Raw genomic sequence first — 17,446 nt, forward strand, 5'->3', positions numbered from 1 at the left:
AGGCTTGAGCCACCGCGCCCGGCAACTCTATCTCTTAATAATTGTGTGACTTTGAGCAATTAATGGCCACTCTATCAAATAGAGATGATAAATTAATACCATCTCCCCAAGTTATGAGGATTACACGAGACAATCTATGTCAGTCACTGAACATTGCACCTGGCACCAGAAGACACTAAATGGACAGTAGTCAAGATCATTATCAAAGTTCACCCTAATAGATGCTGTAGTTGATTTATAAAGTTTCTTCCAGTTCTAACAATCCTTCACACTTCCATAACTATGATGTTAATTTTTAGAACAATTAAACTGAACGACAAAATCAACCAAATGAGTTTTCGTATAAAAGCTGAATGGCACATTATGATGGCCTAAGTATTGAAGCATTTATCACAAGAAGGTTTGAGACACTGTTCTCTTGGCAAACATTGCTTCTTTACCACACCCACGCTGCACGCCACCATCTCCCACTGCTGGGATCAAAAGAGTTTCCTCTCTGCAGTTCACAAGTTTATGGATCTAAACCAGATCCACAAGTCGGCTCTGGGAATGCATGTTTAAGACAGACATGAATCACAGTCCTGGGCTGTTTCTTTGCCTTGGAACATTTTCCATAAAAGTAGTCTTTTTACTTTTTCAAAGGACAGGATGTTCCAAATCAGTGAATCACTTTTATTTATAAGATGGAATGGATGAGGTGATATCAGTAAAAGTGGCAGAGTAAGCATCTCACAAAATCTCCTCCATAAAAGCAATAGAACATTTGGCAGAAATCGTCAGAATCGACTACCTTCTGCTCTTTCACATACCAAGTAGATTGTCCTGCCTGAATTATTTTTCAGTTGCTCTGTACTAACAGTAAACAAATCATTATTAACTCACAGTCTTCATTTAAAGCATGCATTTCAAAGGAAATACAATATCATGCAGTGGAGAAAAAACTTGGTGTCCTAACTGCTCGCTGCCAAAGCCAACTGAACACAAGCATTTATCTCCATTCTTTTCCCATCAAATAAAAAAGACATAACTATTGTTATAGAACAGACTGGGGGCTGCTCACCCAGTGCAGTAAGACCAGATACCTCAAGTGAGGTTTGTAGTGGTAGAAAGGAAGGCATTTATTTGCAGGGTACCAAGCAAGGAGGACCAGGCAACTAATGTTTAAGTCCTGATCTCCGCAGTGGCTTGCAGGTAAGAAGTTTTAAGGGTAGGGCTAAATGTGAGGAAAGGGTAGGGCTAAATGTTACAAGCAAAATTATAAATTATATATGGAGGTTATACATTGGTTTTATTTAGCCTAAAAGGGTGAGATTGCTTGAAGCAAGGGCTTACAGGTCATAGGTACATTTAAATATTTTCTGATTTGCAGTTGGATAAAAAAGAGAGGCTTGATTTAAAAATTTGGGGCCAGGCCAGGGGCAGTGGCTCATGCCTGTAATCCCAGCACTTTGGGAGGTTAAGGTGGGTGGATCACTTGAGGTCAGGAGGTCAAGATCAGCTTGGGCAATATGCTGAAACCCCTTCTCTACTAAAAATACAAAAATTAGCTGGGCGTGGTGGCCTACACCTGTAATCACAGCTACTAGAGAGCCTGAGGCAGTAGAATCACTTGAACCCGGGAGGTGGAGGTTGCAGTGAGCCGAGATCGTGCCACTGCACTCCAACCTGGGCAACAGAGAGACTCTGTCTCAAAACAAAAAACAAACAAAAAAACTGGGGGCCAGCAGAAAAGAATGTTAGCTCTGGCTTGTGGGTGTGACTTTTTCCAGGTCACACCTGGAAGAAATTTAGAATAAGAATGTGGTTAGAGTTTAGTCCCAGTTCCCCCTCATTTGACATCTATGGACTGGGCATATCCATTTGGTGGGGGTCCGGGTTTCAGTCATACGTTAAGATGTCATCTTTATTTCCTATAGGGGTAATAAACATCCTGTGATTTTAGTGTTCTTGGCTATGGTTTTTGGCTACTGTTATCTTTTTGTTATTGTTTATTTACTTCTCAGAGCTAGTCATTAATAGGTATCTGAAATTTTTTTGAAGGAATTTAAAATATAAAAAACATTTATGTTTGGGGGGCATGCAGGTCCCTAAGAGGGGGTTCCTGTTCTATCTCACCCTACCCTGCAACACACACCTATACATACACATACACAGAGAGCCAAGAGAAGACACAACAGTCAACATGAGATGATGACATATTTTTGGAAGATGTGAAGCAATTTGGAGGAATAGTAGCTGACCTGGCAGGGTAGAGAAGGCAGAAGCCTAAATCCTTGCAGAGGACTTGCCAAGGAGAAGCAAGCTGATTTGCTCCACAGAACACCAGAAAAGCTGGGGAATTTAAGGCAACAGGCACCTGTGAGGTGGGGGTGGGGGTAGATCTGAAAGCAGAAGGTCTGGTTGAATATTTTTACTTCAGGGCCCTGTCTCCCCTCACCCCTAGCTGTCAGGCAACCCCCCTTCCCACATCCCTACAGGAGACAGGGAGTTTAGTTCTGAGGAGACTGCAGCAGAGATCTGAACTCAGGAGCCCCAAGCACTGTGAGGATGTGGGCCTTTACTGAAAACTGTAATTAAGTGAACTTCTACACACTGAATGATGAGACCACCAGCCCCTCCCTCCACTCAGCTCCCAGAACACTGACAACTGGCTTAAACCCCAGGCAGGAAGCTGATGAGTCGTTTTGAATCAACTGATGTATCCTAGAAAAAAGACCTACAGATACGGATATTTATGGGCTATCAAAGGAAAAGCCAGGTCCTTATCCCACCCATCCAGTATGAAACCCACCTGGAGATAATCCCCACCTGTATTCATTCACTATGGCTGCTATAACAAATTACTACAAATTTGGTGTCTTAAACAAACAGAAATTTATTCTCTCATAGTTCTAGGGTCTGAAGTCTGAATTAGTTTCACTGGGCTAAAATTACGTGTCAGCAGGGCCATGCTCCCTCCAGAGGCTCTGAGGGAGAAGCTGTTCCTTGCCTCTTTTAGCTTCTAGTGGCTGCCAGCATTTCTTGACTTGTGGCTGCACCACTGCAATCTTTGCTTCTATATGTATTACCCTCTCCTCGTGTGTGTGTGTGTGTAATCTCATTCTGCCCCCACCCTGGAGTACAGGATAATCTCCCCATCCCAAAATCCTTAACCACATCTGTAAAATCTCTGCCATATAAGGTAACATCCATAGATTCCAGGCATTAGGACATAGACATATCTTTGGGGGCTATAATTTAGCCTTCTGTACCACCCACGTACAGAGAGCTTTCAATCAGTCTTTTAGTCTCTCACACTTAAATGTTAGTGAGATCAAAAGATTTTTCACCTTTACTGGATATCTGAATTTCTTATTTATGAATTGTCTATTTATGTCATTTATCTGTTTTACTTTTCTGTTGTTTTTCCTATAGATTGTTATGATAATTTTATAGATAATGCTATTAATCCTTTATCTGCTAGGGATGTTGAAAATACTTTTCCTAGATTACATTTGCCTATTAACTTTGTTTGCAGTTTGTTTTCTGATACACAAAAAGTTTTTAATGTTATATAATCAAATCCAGTATTTCTTTTCCTTTGAAATTTCTTCCATTGCTATTATCTCAGAAAGTTTGCTTATCCTTAGATATATACTAATATATTTTTCTCCTGGTTTAATGGCTTTCAAAAGTATCTAATTCTTATAATCAACATGAAATTTATTTTAATGTGTGCTATGAAGTGAGAATCTAACACCTTTTCCAAGTTATTTAATAATAAGTTATCTAACATATCTTTTCCTTTCCCTACTGACTTGTCATACCATCTTTATCAAATGTAAAAATCTTATATTAATATATTCTAGGATCTGTTTCCGAGCTCTGTTCAGTTATCTCAATTTTTTTTTTGCAGATGTTTGCTATGTGGTCTTTTTTGATCCTGAGTTTGTAACTACAAATAAATAAATAATTATAGTGCATCAAACTATCCCAAAACAATTTTATATTTTCTTTCTGTTTTTTTTTTTTTTTTTTTTGAGTCTGAGTCTCACTCTGTTGCCCAGGCTGGAGTGCAGTGGTGTGATCTTGGCTCACTGCAACCTCTGCCTCCTGGGTTCAAGTGATTCTCCTGCCTCAGCCTTCTGAGTAGCTGGGATTACAGGCGGAAGACACCATGCCCAGCTAATTTTTGTATTTTTAGTAGAGACGGGGTTTCACCATGTTGGCCAGGCTGGTCTCGAACTCCTGATCTCAAATGATCCACCTGCCTCAGCCTCCCAAAGTGCTGGGATTACAGGCGTGAGTCACTGTGCCCGGCCAATTTTATATTTTCTTATTCTTTCAGATGATTTATATAATTATTTATTTTTTTGACATCCTACTGATGAGCTACTTATCTAAAAGAGTTCATTTTTTTAAAATCATAATTCATGGTCATTCATTTGGAGATATTTAGAAATAGAAAAGCATTTTCATATCTTTAAAAGGAAAGAAAGAGATATGCTTCCTTTTTGTTAATACCATGATCTATTGAATATCTCTAGCAATTTAATTAATTGATTCACCAAATACTATGTGCCAGTCACTTGCCTAGGTGCTAGGTAGACAGGAAAGAAATCCCTGCCTTCATGAGCTTACATTCTAGTGAGGGGGAAAGATAAAAACAGGGTAGATACATTTTAAAAGGTATTGTGTCTTGACAGTGATGAATGCTATGAAGTAAACAATAAACCAAGGAAGGGGACAGCAAGTTTGAATAGGTGACTTGGGAAGACCTTCCTGAGAAAGTGGTATTTTAGTCAAGACCCAAAGAAAGTAAAGGAGCCGAACATTTTCTTCTACAACTTGCCACAAATTGGTTAATTTCTCGTATATCTTCAGATATACTTAATGTATATATTAAATCAATAGCATTAATCATTCAGAGCTTATCTACTATGATGAGCAAAATGTGAATCTTACTATAGCAAAAGGATTCATAGTATATTTTATTTTGAAAAAATTTTATGGCTACATAGTAGGTATATATATTTATGGAGTACATGAGATATTTTGATATAAGCATACAATGTGTAATAATCACGTCAGGATAAATGGGGTATCCATCATCTCAAGCATTTATCATTTCTTTATGTTACAAACATGCGAATTATACTCTTATTTTTATTTAATTTAATTAATTTATTTATTTTTTGAGACGGAGTCTCACTCTGTTGCCCAAGCTGGAGTGCAGTGGCACGATCTCAGCTCACTGCAACCTCTGCCTCCCAGGTTCAAGCGATTCTCCTGCCTCAGCCTCCTGAGTAGCTGGGATTACAGGTGCATGCCACCACACCTGGCTGATTTTTGTATTTTTAGTAGAGATAGGGTTTCACCATGTTGGCCAGGCTGGTAGGCTGGTCTTGAACTCCTGGCCTCAAGTGATCCGCCTGCTTTGGCCTCCCAAAGTGCTGGGATTACAGGTACGAACCACCGTGCCCAGCCAATTTTTAAATGTACAATAAATTATTGTTGACTGTAATCACCCTGTTGTGCTATCAAATACTAGATCTCATTCAATCTAACTATATCTTTGTACCCATTAACCATCTCCACTTCCCCTTTCCCCTCCCTCCACTACCCTTCTTAGTCTCTGGTATCCATCCTTCTACTCTCTATCTGCATGAGTTTGACTCTTTTATTAATAATTTTTAGCTCCTACAAATACATGAGAACATGCAAAGTTTGCCTTTCTGTGCATAGCTTATTTCACTTAACATAATAACCTCCAGTTCTGTCCATGTTATTGGAAATAGCAGGACCTCATTATTTTTTATGGCTGTGTAGTATTTTGTTGTGTATATGTACCACATTTTCTTTATCCATTCATCTGCTAATATACACTAAGGTTGCTTCCAAATCTTGGTTATTGTGAACAGTGTCCTGCAGAAAACATGGGAGCGCAGATACCTCTTCAATATACTGATTTCTTTTCTTTTGGGTATACACCCAGCAGTGAGATTGCTGGATCATATGGTAGCTCTATGTTTACTCTCTTGATGGATCTTTGTACTGTTCTTCATGGTGGCTTTACTAATTTACATTCCCACCAACAGTGTACAAGGGTTCTCTTTTTTCCACATCCTCGCCAGCATTCACTATTGCCTGTAATTTGGATATAAGCCATTTAAACTGGGATGCAATGATATCTCATTGTAGTTTTGATTTGCATTTCTCTGATGATTAATGATGTTGAGCACCATTTTATACACCTGTTGGTCATTTGTATGTCTTCTTTTGAGAAATGTCTGTTCAGATCTTTTGCCTATTTTTTAAAACAGATTATCAGATTTTTTCCTATTAAGGTTGGGCACAGTGGCTTATGCCTGTAATTCCACCACTTTGGGAGGCCAAGGTGGGCAGATCGCTTGAGCTCAGGAGTTCAAGACCAGCCTGGGCAACATGGCAAGAACCCATTTCTACAAAAAATACAAAAATTTGCTGGGTGCGGTGGCATGCACCTGTAATCCCAGCTACTTGGGGGACTGAGGGGAAGGATTGCTTGCTCCAGGGAGGTCGAGGCTGCAGTGAGCTGTGTTTGCATCACCACACTTCAGCCTGGGTGAAAAAGCAAGACCTTGTCTCAAATAAAAGGACCTTTTTCCTATTGAGTTTTTTTTTTTTTGAGATGGAGTCTGGCTCTGTCGCCCAGGCTGGAGTGCAGTGGCCGGATCTCAGCTCACTGCAACCTCCGCCTCCCGGGTTTACGCCATTCTCCTGCCTCAGCCTCCGGAGTAGCTGGGACTACAGGCGCCCGCCACGTCGCCCGGCTAGTTTTTTGTATTTTTTTAGTAGAGATGGGGTTTCTTTTTTTTTTTTTTTTTTTTTGAGACGGAGTCTCGCTCTGTCACCCAGGCTGGACTGCAGTGGCCGGATCTCAGCTCACTGCAAGCTCCGCCTCCCAGGTTCACGCCATTCTCCGGCCTCAGCCTCCCAAGCAGCTGGGACTACAGGCGCCCGCCACCTCGCCCGGCTAGTTTTTTGTATTTTTTAGTAGAGACGGGGTTTCACCGTGTTCGCCAGGATGGTCTCGATCTCCTGACCTCGTGATCCGCCCGTCTCGGCCTCCCAAAGTGCTGGGATTACAGGCTTGAGCCACCGCGCCCGGCCGAGATGGGGTTTCACTGTGTTAGCCAGGATGGTCTCGATCTCCTGACCTCGTGATCCGCCCATCTCGGCCTCCCAAAGTGCTGGGATTACAGGCTTGAGCCACCGCGCCCGGCCTCCTATTGAGTTTTTTGAGCTCTTTATATATTCTGGTTATTAATCCTTTGTCAGATGGATAGTTTGCAAATATTGTCCCCCATTATGTGGGTCATCTCTTCACTTTGTTGACTGTTTCCTTGGTTGTGCAGAAACTTTTTAACTTGATGTGATGCCATTTATCCATTTTTGCTTTGGTTGCCTGTGCTTGTGGGGTGTAACTCAAGAAATCTTTGCCCAGACCAATGTCCTGGAGTTTCCTCAATGTTTTGTTTTGATAGTTTCATAGTTTGAGGTCTTAGATTTATGTTATGTTTTTGTTTTTTTTAAAGTAGAGACAGGGTCTCCTATGTTGCCCAGGCTGGTCTCGAATTCCTGGGCTCAAGGGATCCTCCTGCCTTTGCCTTCCAAAGTGCTAGGATTACATGCATGAGCCACCACACCCAGCCAGATTTAAGTCTTTAATCCATTTCGATTTGATTTTTGTAAAATGGCAAGAGATAGGGTTCTAGTTTCATTCTTCTTCATATGGATATCCACATTTCCCTGCACCATTTATTGAAGAGACTGTCCTTTCCCCAATGTGTATTCTTGGCACCTGTGTCAAAAATGAATTCACTGTAGATACATGGATTTATTTCTGCATTCTCTATTCTGTTCCATTGGTCTATGTGTCTGTTTTTATGCTACCATACTGTTTTTGCTACAATAGCTCTGCAGTATAATTTGAAGTCAGGTAATATGATTCTTTCAGTCTTGTTCATTTTGCTCAGGATGATTTTGGCTATTCTGGGTCTTTTGTGGTTCCGTGTAAAGTTTTAGGTTTCTTTCTTCTTTCTTTCCTTCCTCTTCTTCCTCCTCCTCTTCTTCTTCCTCTTCTTCTTCTTCTTTCTTCTTTCTCTCCTTTTCCTTTTTCTTCTTCAGACACGGTCTTGTTCTGCTGCCCAGGCTGGGCTGCAGTGGCACACACATGGCTCGCTGCAGCCTCAACCTCCTCGGCTCAAGTGATCTTCCCACCTCAGCCTACCTGAGTAGCTGGGACCACAGGTGCATGTCATCATGCCCAGCTAATTTTTAAAATTTTTTGTAGAGATGGAGTCTCTCTATGTTGCCTAGGCTGGTCTTGAACTCCTGGACTCCAGCAATCCTCCTGCCTCAGTCTCCCAAAGTGCTGATATTGCAGGCATGAGCCACTGCACCTGGCCTCAGATTATTTCTTGTTGCTTATTAATGTCCTTTCCTTTCAGAATTTGAAGAACTCCCTTTAGCGTTTCTTGTAGGACAGGTCTGGTGTTGAAATGCCTTAGCTTTGGTTGTCTGGGAAACTATCCTTCACATTTTAAGGATTTTTTACTGACTATACTATTCCAGGATGTTTTTTTCTTTCGGCACTTTAAATATGTCATGTCACTCACTCCTGGGCTGTAAGGTTTCCACTGAGAAGTCCGCTGCCAGATGTATAGGTGCTCCATTCTATGTTATTTTCTTCTTTCCTCTTGTGCTTTAGGATTCTTTCTTTGTCCTTGACTTTTGGGAGTTTATTAAATGTCTTGAGGTGGTCTTATTTGGGTTAAATATGCTTAGTGTTCTATAACCTTCTTGTACTTCAATATTTCTATCTTTCTCTAGGTTTGGAATGGTCCCTGTTATTATCCCTTTGAATAAACTTTCTACTTCAATCTCTCTCTTTAAGGCCAGTAACTCTTAGATTTGCCCTTTTGAGGCTATTTTATAGATTCTGTAAGCATTCTTCATTCTTTTTTCTTTTGTCTCCTCTGACTGTGTTTTCAAATAGCTTGTCTTCAAGCTCACTAATTCTTTTTGTTTTGTTTTGTTTTGTTTTTTTGAGACAGAGTCTCACTCTGTCGCCCAGGCTGGAGTGCAGTGGCACAATCTTGGCTCACTGCAACCTCCACCTCCCAGATTCAAGCTATTCTCATACCTCAGCCTCTCAAGTAGCTGGGATTACAGGTGTGCACCACCACACCCAGATAATTTTTGTATTTTTAGTAGAGACGAGCTTTTGCCATGTTGGCCAGACTGGTCTTGAAGTCCTGGCCTCAAGACATCTGCCGCCTCAGCCTCCCAAAGTGCTGGAATTACAGACATGAGCCACTGTACCCCATCCAAGCTCACAAATTTTTTCTTCTGTGTGATCAGTTCTGCTATTGGGAGACTTTGATGTATTCTTCAGTATGTCAATTGAATTTTTCAGCTCCAGAGTATCTGCTTGATTTTTTAAAATTATTTTGATTTGTTTGCTAAATTTATCTGATAGAATTCTGAATTCTTTCTCTGTGTCATCTTAAATTTTGTTGCACTTTGTCAAAACAGCTATTTTGAGGTCTCTGTCTGAAAGGTCACATATCTCTGTCACTCTGGGATTGGTCACTGGTGCTTTATTTAGTTCAACTGGTGAGGTTGTGTTTCACTAGATGGTCTTGATACTTGTATGCTTGCCAATGTCTGGGCATTGTAGAGTTAGGTGTTTATTGTAGTCTTCGCAGCTGGTCTTGTTTGTACCTGTCCTTCTTGGGAAGGCTTTCCAAGTATTCAAAGGGAATTAAGCACTGTAATCTGTCTTTGGTCACTGTAGCTGCATCTGCATTAGAGGGCACCCCAAGCCTAGTAATTGCTGTGATTCTGGTAGACTTGTAGAGGTACTGCCTTGGTTGTCTTGGATAAGATCTGAGAGAGTTCTCTGGATTACCAGGCAGAGACTCTGGTTCTCTTCCCTTCCCTTCCCCCAAACAAACGAAGTCTCTCTTTGTACTGAGATGGCTAAAGCTGAGGTAGGGATGACACAAGCACCTCTATGGCTAATATCCCTGGGACTGCGCTGGGTCAGAGCCAAAGCCAGCATGGTACTGGGTCTCACCCAAGGCCTGCAGTAACTACTGCCTAGCTACTGCCCATGTTCACTCAAGGCCCAAACAAAAGCTCTTCCCTTCAAGGCAGCATGCTGCCCCCTGGGCCCAGTGCAGACCAGAAATGCCATCTGGGAGCCAGGCCCTGGAGTCAGGAAACTTAGGAATTTGTTTGGTACTCTATTCTACTGCAGCTGAGCTGGCACCCAAGCCAGAAGACAAAGTTCTTCCCACTCTTCCCTCCCCTCTCCTCAAGCAGGAGTCTCTCTATGGATACAACCACCCAGGCCTGTAGCAAGTACTGGCTGGATACCACTAATGTTCACTCAAGGCTCTTCAGTCAGCTTGTGGGGAATGCTGCCAGGCCTAGGTCTCTCCCTTCAGGGCAATGGGCTCCCCTCTGGCCCAGTGGGAGTCCAGAAATGCCATCCAGGAGCCAAGGCCTGGAATTGGGAACCCCAGGAGCCTGCTTGGTGCTCTACTTCACTGTGGCTGAACTGGTACCCAAGCAGCAAGACAAAATCCCCTTTGCTCATCCCTCTCCTTTCCTCAAGCAGTAGTCTCTCCCTGTGACCACTGTAGCTGGGAATGTGCTGGGTCACACCTGAAGCAGCACAGGACTGTCTGGCTAAGGCCTGCAGTGAGTGTTGTCTGGCCACTGCTGGTGTTTATTCAAAGCCCAAGGGCTCTTTAGTCAGTAAGTTATGAATCTTGCCAGAACTGGGTCCTTCTCTTTAAGACAGTGGATTCTCTTCTGGCCAGAGATGTGTCTAGAAATGTCTGAGAGCTAGGGCCTGGAATGGGGGCCTCGGGACTCTGCCTGAGGTGCCCTGTTCTGCTGTGGCTGAGCTGGTATCCAGATTGCAAGACAAGTCCGCTTTACTCTCCCCTCTCCTCCTCTCAAGCGAAAGGAAGGCGTCTCTCTTGAAGCTGCAAGCTGTGCTGCCTGGGGCTGGGGGATGGCTGCTACAAGCACTCCCTTGGCTGCCCCAGCTGGTGTCTCACTAGGTCTTATGTACCCGAAGTCCACTGCCTCTGAGCCCAGCACAGCACCAGAACTTGCCCAGGAATTGCAGTCCTTGTGGCGTAGACTGCCTTTCAAGCTTATTTAGGACCTCAGAGCACTTCAGCCCACAGTGGTAGAGAGAGCTGGAACTCAGTATCAAACGGCTGGGATGGGCTAGGGCTGGTCTAAATGCTCCCTCCATGGGCACCAACTGAATTCTGTCCTGTGTTGCTTTCCCTGTGACAGCCAGCACTGTGTTCCTGTGCAAAGTCCCACCATCACAGCATTCCCTTTTCCCCAAGGGCAGATTCTCTCTTCATGCCACATGGCTGCTGCCAGGGGATGGGGGAGGGTGGTGTTGGCAATTCAAGACTGTCTTTTCTACCCTACCCTCTTCAGTGCCTCTTTCCTTGACACAAAGTTAAAACCTGGTATTGAGATCCCACACCTGCTGTTTGGTTCTTATAGAGGTGTTTTCTTGTGTGAATAATTGTTCAGTTTAGTGTTCCTGCTAGGGGGAACGCTCACAGGAGGGTTCTATTTGGCCATCTTGCTCCACTCCAGAAAGCACAGCATATTTTAAACATCAAATTCATCATGAGTTAACTGTCTACATTATACTTACAGGAATAAAATAAGTTGTTGGGAATCTTTGAACTGTTGAGCGAAATACACAGCTCCTATATTAAAAAAAAAAAAAGAAAAATGATTTTCTAAATCTATTTTTTAAAGATCTTTGTTAACTTATTCCCTATCTTTCATTAAATATTTTAAAATGTTAATCTGCATATGAGGTGCATAAATGAGGTTTAAAAGCCATGAGGATTGGCATGTAGGTATGTAAACAGAAAGGCGGCCTATTTAGTAAGTATATAATTACCTGGAAGCATATTTGGGAACCGGTGCAGGAAGCACATTGTATTGTCCCGGAGAAAGCTGAAGTGACTGCACAGAATGGACAAGGACACCAATAGATTAATAGAGGTTGTAAACTCACTTCACTATCTGTCATTCATAATCTTTTATTTTATGACCATACAACATTGAATAATTCCTTCTTTACTTTAATAGTGGAAGAGGAAAAGGTACATTTCCAAAGGTGAAGCTTCAAAACATTTAACATATATTCGGTCTTCATGGTGAATTTTATAGATAACATGCCTGAGATGCTGCATAGGAAAATGTCAAATTGATCACATTTTTTCTTTTTATTTTTTTGAGATAGAGTCTCACTCTGTCACCCAGGCTGGAGTGCAGTGGCATGATTTCAGCTCACTGCAGCCTCTGCCGTCCCGGTTCAAGCAATTCTCTGCCTCATCCTCCTGAGTAGCTGGGATTACAGGTACGTACCACCACGCCCAGCTAATTTTTATATTTTTAGTAGAGATGGGCTTTCACCATGTTGGCCAGGCTGGTCTTGAACTCCTGGCCTTGAGTGATCCACCTGCCTCAGCCTCCCAAAGTGCTGGGATTACAGGCATGAACCATGGCGCCCAGCCACATTTTTTTTTTCTTTTTTTGAGGTAGTTTCTCTGTTATACAGGCTGGAGTGCAATGGCATGAACATAATTCACTGCAGCCTCAAACTCCTGGACTCAAGTGATCCTCCCACCTCCACATCCCAAGTAGCTGAGACTACAGGTGTGTGTCACTGCACCCAGCTACTTCTTTATTTTTTATAGAGACAGGATCTCACCATGTTGCCCAGGCTGGTCTTGAACTCCTGGGCTCAAGCAATCCTCCTGCCTCAGCCTCCCAAAGTGCTGGGATTACAGATGTGAGCCACTGTACCTGGCCTGATCACATCTTATTTTTATTTATTTATTTAGAGACAAAGTCTCGCTCTGTTGCCCAGAGTGGAGTGCAATGGCGTGATCACAGCTCACTGAAGCCTCGACGTCCCAGGCTCAAGTGATCCCCCCACCTCAGCCTCCCAAATAGCTGGGACCACAGATGCGTACCACCATACCTGGCTAATTTTCTTGGTTTTAATAGAGATAAAGTCTCGCTATGTTGCCCAGGCTGGTCTCAAACGCCTGAGCTCAAGCAGTCCACCCACTTTGGCCTCCCAAAGTGCTGGGATTACAGATGTGAGCCACTATGTCCAGCAGTGATCACATTTTAAATATTCTAGATTCAACAAATCAATTCAGCCATTTAGTGAGCCTGCTCTGGGGTAAAGCGCAGGACTAGTAGTAGGGAATACAGTGGTTAAGAGAGCTACGGTCCCTGACCAGCAGGAGTGAGAGGCACCTACAGATACAATCCTAACACAAACCACTGTCATCAGTGCTAAAAGACAGATAGAAGATATGGGAGTAGAAAGAGATTAAATCCAACTAGGTGACCTCAAGATGACAAACATGATGAGATTTGAGGGAGGCTTTTAAGAAGGGCAGGACTTCCTCAAGGAGCTCAAGCAAGGGTCTTCCAAGAAAGAGGGGCCTCACATCTAACACTATTTCCATCAGGAAATTGTTGCAAACAACCTGGGTGGCTCCATTGCCCCTGGGTCTAGGGACATTAGCCCAAAGGTATGATACAAGAATATCAGGAACTGGTTAAAATAGACAGGAGAGGTCGGGTGCAGTGGCTTAATGCCTGTAATCCCAACACTTTGGGAGGCCGAGGCAGGTGGATTGCTTGAGGTCAGAAGTTCAAGACCAGCCTGACCAACATGGCAAAACCCTGTCTCTACTAAAAATACAACAATTAGCCAGGGATGGTGGTGGGTGCCTGTAACCCCAGCTACTCGGGAAGCTGAGGCACGAGAATCACTTGAACCCAGGAGGCGGGGGTTGCAGTGAGCCAAGATCGTGTCACTGGACTCCAGCCTGGGCAACAGAGCAAGACTCAGTCTAAAAAAGAAAAAAAAAAAAAAAAAAAAATAGGAGGTATGTGAAGGAAGGGAGGGAGAGAAAGAAGGAGAATGAGAAGCCAGGAGGAGATCACCCAGATCTCCAGAGCTGGCAGGGAGGAGGGGAGGAGTTATATTATAAAATCCTAGGACCTGAAGTGAATAATCCCCTCCACCCCCTATTATTTTTACATCAGATTTTAAGAAACAATACAGCTTTTGTTGAAAAGGCATCTACCTCCTAGCACTACCTGGCACATGGAAGTTCACTACTATATTTTGCTCTGCAGGTGTCTTTCCCATATTAGTATACAACTTTGATTGCAGAAGCAGCTTTTTGTGGATAGAGTGATGATAACAAGTAAATACAAATTTTATGGTGAAATATATGCATTTTCCTGATGCACCTGTGCTTGTTGAGTGCTCACTTGACATCACAAACACCAAGGAAACAAGGGCATTCTTGGGTCATTCTTGTGTCTTATAGAAGCACAGAAACACAACTTAAACGGGGCATTCTTGGGGGCCAGCAATGTCCTATTTCCTGATTTTGATGACAATTACATGGATGTTTGCTTTCTGTTTTTAAAATGTACATATTTGCTTTATGCTTCTCTCTCTCTCTCTCTCGCACATACACAGATATAAACAGGAGGCAAAAAAAAAAAAGAAAACTGAAAAGGGGAAAAAAACTCTTAAAGCAGTCATTTATTTATCTATACTCAGCAATCCATGTAAGATTTCCATAATGAAGTGCTCATGGAAAAACTCTTAGCATTATTCTGGAAAGGAATATTGGTTACCTGTAACATATATATTTGTCCTACTATACTTGGCATTTACCATTCTTTGCTATTTAACATAGTTGAAAGAGGGCTTTTTTTTCATAGTCTTGATTAGTCAGTTGCTTTATGTAGGAGACTGTTTTCCTGTGTATTACTAAACTTGGTTCCATTTTCCTTGGGTCTAATGGTATATATATATTTCTAATTCCAACATATGCTTCTCAGTTTTGTTTTGTTTTGTTTTTTGTTTTTGTTTTTTTTTTTTTTTTTTTTTTGGAGACAGGGTCTTGCTTTGTCACCCAGGCTGGAATGCAGTGGTGCAACCATAGCTCACTGTACTTCAACCTCCCAGGCTCAAGCCATCTTCCTGCCTCAGCCTTCTGACTACTTGAGACTATAGGCATGTGCAACCACACCTAGCTATTTTTAAAAATTACTGTAGAGTTGAGATCTCACTATGTTGCCAGGGCTGGTCTCAAACTCTTGGGCTCAAGCGACCCTCCCACCACAGCTTCCCTAAGTGCTGAGATTATAGGTGTGAGCCAATATGCCTGTCCAGGTCTTCATTTTTAAGGCTTAGAGAATCTAGACAAGATGCTGGTAAAAATATCTGATTCTCACTAATTAATGTTTCAATCCATGCTGATTAGCCACCCAAACCTTTTTTTTTTTTTTTGGAGACTGAGTTTGGCTCTTGTTGCCCAGGCTGGAGTCCAATGGCACGATCTTGGCTCACTACAACCTACGCCTCCCAGGTTCAAGTGATTCTCCTGCCTCAGCCTCCCGAGTAGCTGGGATTACAGGCATGCGCCACCATGCCCGACTAATTTTGTATTTTTAGTAGAGATGGGGCTTCTCCATGTTGGTCAGGCTGGTCTCAAACTCCAGACCTCAAGTGATCCACCTGCCTTGGCCTCCCAAAGTGCTGAGATTATAGACGTGAGACACCGCACCCAGCCAGGCACTCAAATCTTATAAGAGCTTGAATGTGGCAGGATGATATTAGTGTGGATATATAATTCAGTTATGTTGCACCAAACACCATCAACGTCAGAAAACTGAAATAATGTGAAAAAAGCCAACCCTACTTACTAGGCTCTTGGTGTGACTACACATACATATATATCTACACGTACATATACATATACATGACTTTATTTAGAACAGATTTAGGGTCATAGCAAAATTGCAAGGAAAAAGATTTCCATATACCCTTTGCTCCCACACATGCATAACCTCCATTATCATCATCCCACACTAAAAATGTACAGTTGTTACAACTGATGAACCTACACTGACACATCATTATCACTCAAAGTCCATATGTTACATTAGACCTCACTCTTGGTGTTGTACATTCAAGGGTTTTGACGAATGTGCAATGACATGTATCCATTATTATAGTATCACAGAGTGGTTTCACTGCCCTAAAAATCCTGTGTTCTCCCTATTTATCCCTCCCTCCCCTCAAGCCCTGGCAACCACTGATCTTTTTATAGTCTCCATAGTTTTGCCTTTTCCAGAATGTCATATAGGTGGAATCACACCATATGTAGCCTTTTCAGATTGGCTTCTTTCACTTAGTGATATGCATTTATGTTTCCTCCACGTCTTGTTATGGCTTCATAGCTCATTGCTTTTTAGTGCTGAATAATATTCCATTGTCTGGATGTACCACAGTTTATTTATCCATTCATCTACTGAGCAACATCTTGGTTGCTTCCAAAGGTGGGCAATTATGAATAAAGCTGCTCTAAACATCCATGTGCAGGCTTTTGTGTGGGTGTAAGCTTTCAAGTCCTGTGGGTAAATACTATGGAGCACAACTGCTGGATCTTATGTAAGAGTATGTTTAGTTTTTAAAAAAACGGCCAAACTGTCTTCCAAAGTGGCTATACCATTTTGCATTCTCACTAGCAATGAATGAGAGTTCCTGTTGCTCCACATCCTTGCCAGCTTTGATGTTGTCAGTGTTCTGGATTGGGGCCATTTCATATTTGTGTGGTATCTCATTGTCTTAATTTGCACTTCCCTGATGACATATGATGTGAAACAATTTTTCATATGCTTTTTTGACATCTGTATGTCTTCTTTGTATATTAAGGAGTTTGGCCAATTTTTTAATTGAGTTATTTTCTTATTGCTGGGTTTTCAGAGTTCTTTGTATATTTTGTTCTTTATCAGATATATCTTTTGCAAATATTTTCTCAGTCAGTGGCTTGTCTTTTCATTCTCTTCAGGCTGGTCTCAGACTCCTGACCTCAGGTGATGCACCCGCCTCAGCCTCCCAAAGTGTTGGGATTACAGACATGAGCCACCGCGCCCGGCCAAGTTCTTTGATTTCTTTCATCAGTTTGTTTTCCTCATATAGATCTTGTACATATTTTGTTAGATTTATACCTAAGTATGTCATCTTTCAACATCCTAATGTGAAGGCATTATATATGTGTGTTTGACCTTACCAGTAATATTTTATTTCATAATGCAAATAATCCTTCTATCATCATGAGTTCTGACACACGTAGTTTGAGAAGGAAGAGAAGTAAATTCATTTCATCTAATCTTACAATTTCTAGCCAAATGTTTGGTCAATGGAAGAGAGAGAAAGGCATGCTTTTTGAAAGGTACTGTGTTTTAAAATTCAAATCCCAGCCGGGCACGGTGGCTCAAGCCTGTAATCCCAGCACTTTGGGAGGCCGAGACGGGC

At 42.2% G+C, this 17,446-nt stretch overlaps 1 protein-coding gene across 1 annotated transcript in view; it reads right to left on the reverse strand.

Moving 5' to 3' along the window:
* STPG4 (sperm-tail PG-rich repeat containing 4) overlaps positions 1-17,446 on the reverse strand; it is a 59,517-nt gene that overhangs the window by 23,679 nt on the left and 18,392 nt on the right. The window contains exons 4-5 of the mRNA XM_025405640.1: positions 11,978-12,042; positions 11,723-11,777 (exon numbers count right to left, since the gene is read on the reverse strand). Of these exons, the coding sequence (XP_025261425.1) occupies positions 11,723-11,777; positions 11,978-12,042 (120 nt within the window). The remainder of the gene's footprint in view (positions 1-11,722; positions 11,778-11,977; positions 12,043-17,446) is intronic.

This window comes from Theropithecus gelada, chromosome 13 (assembly GCF_003255815.1).
Source record: "Theropithecus gelada isolate Dixy chromosome 13, Tgel_1.0, whole genome shotgun sequence".
In the NCBI taxonomy this organism is placed as follows: Eukaryota; Metazoa; Chordata; class Mammalia; order Primates; family Cercopithecidae; genus Theropithecus; species Theropithecus gelada.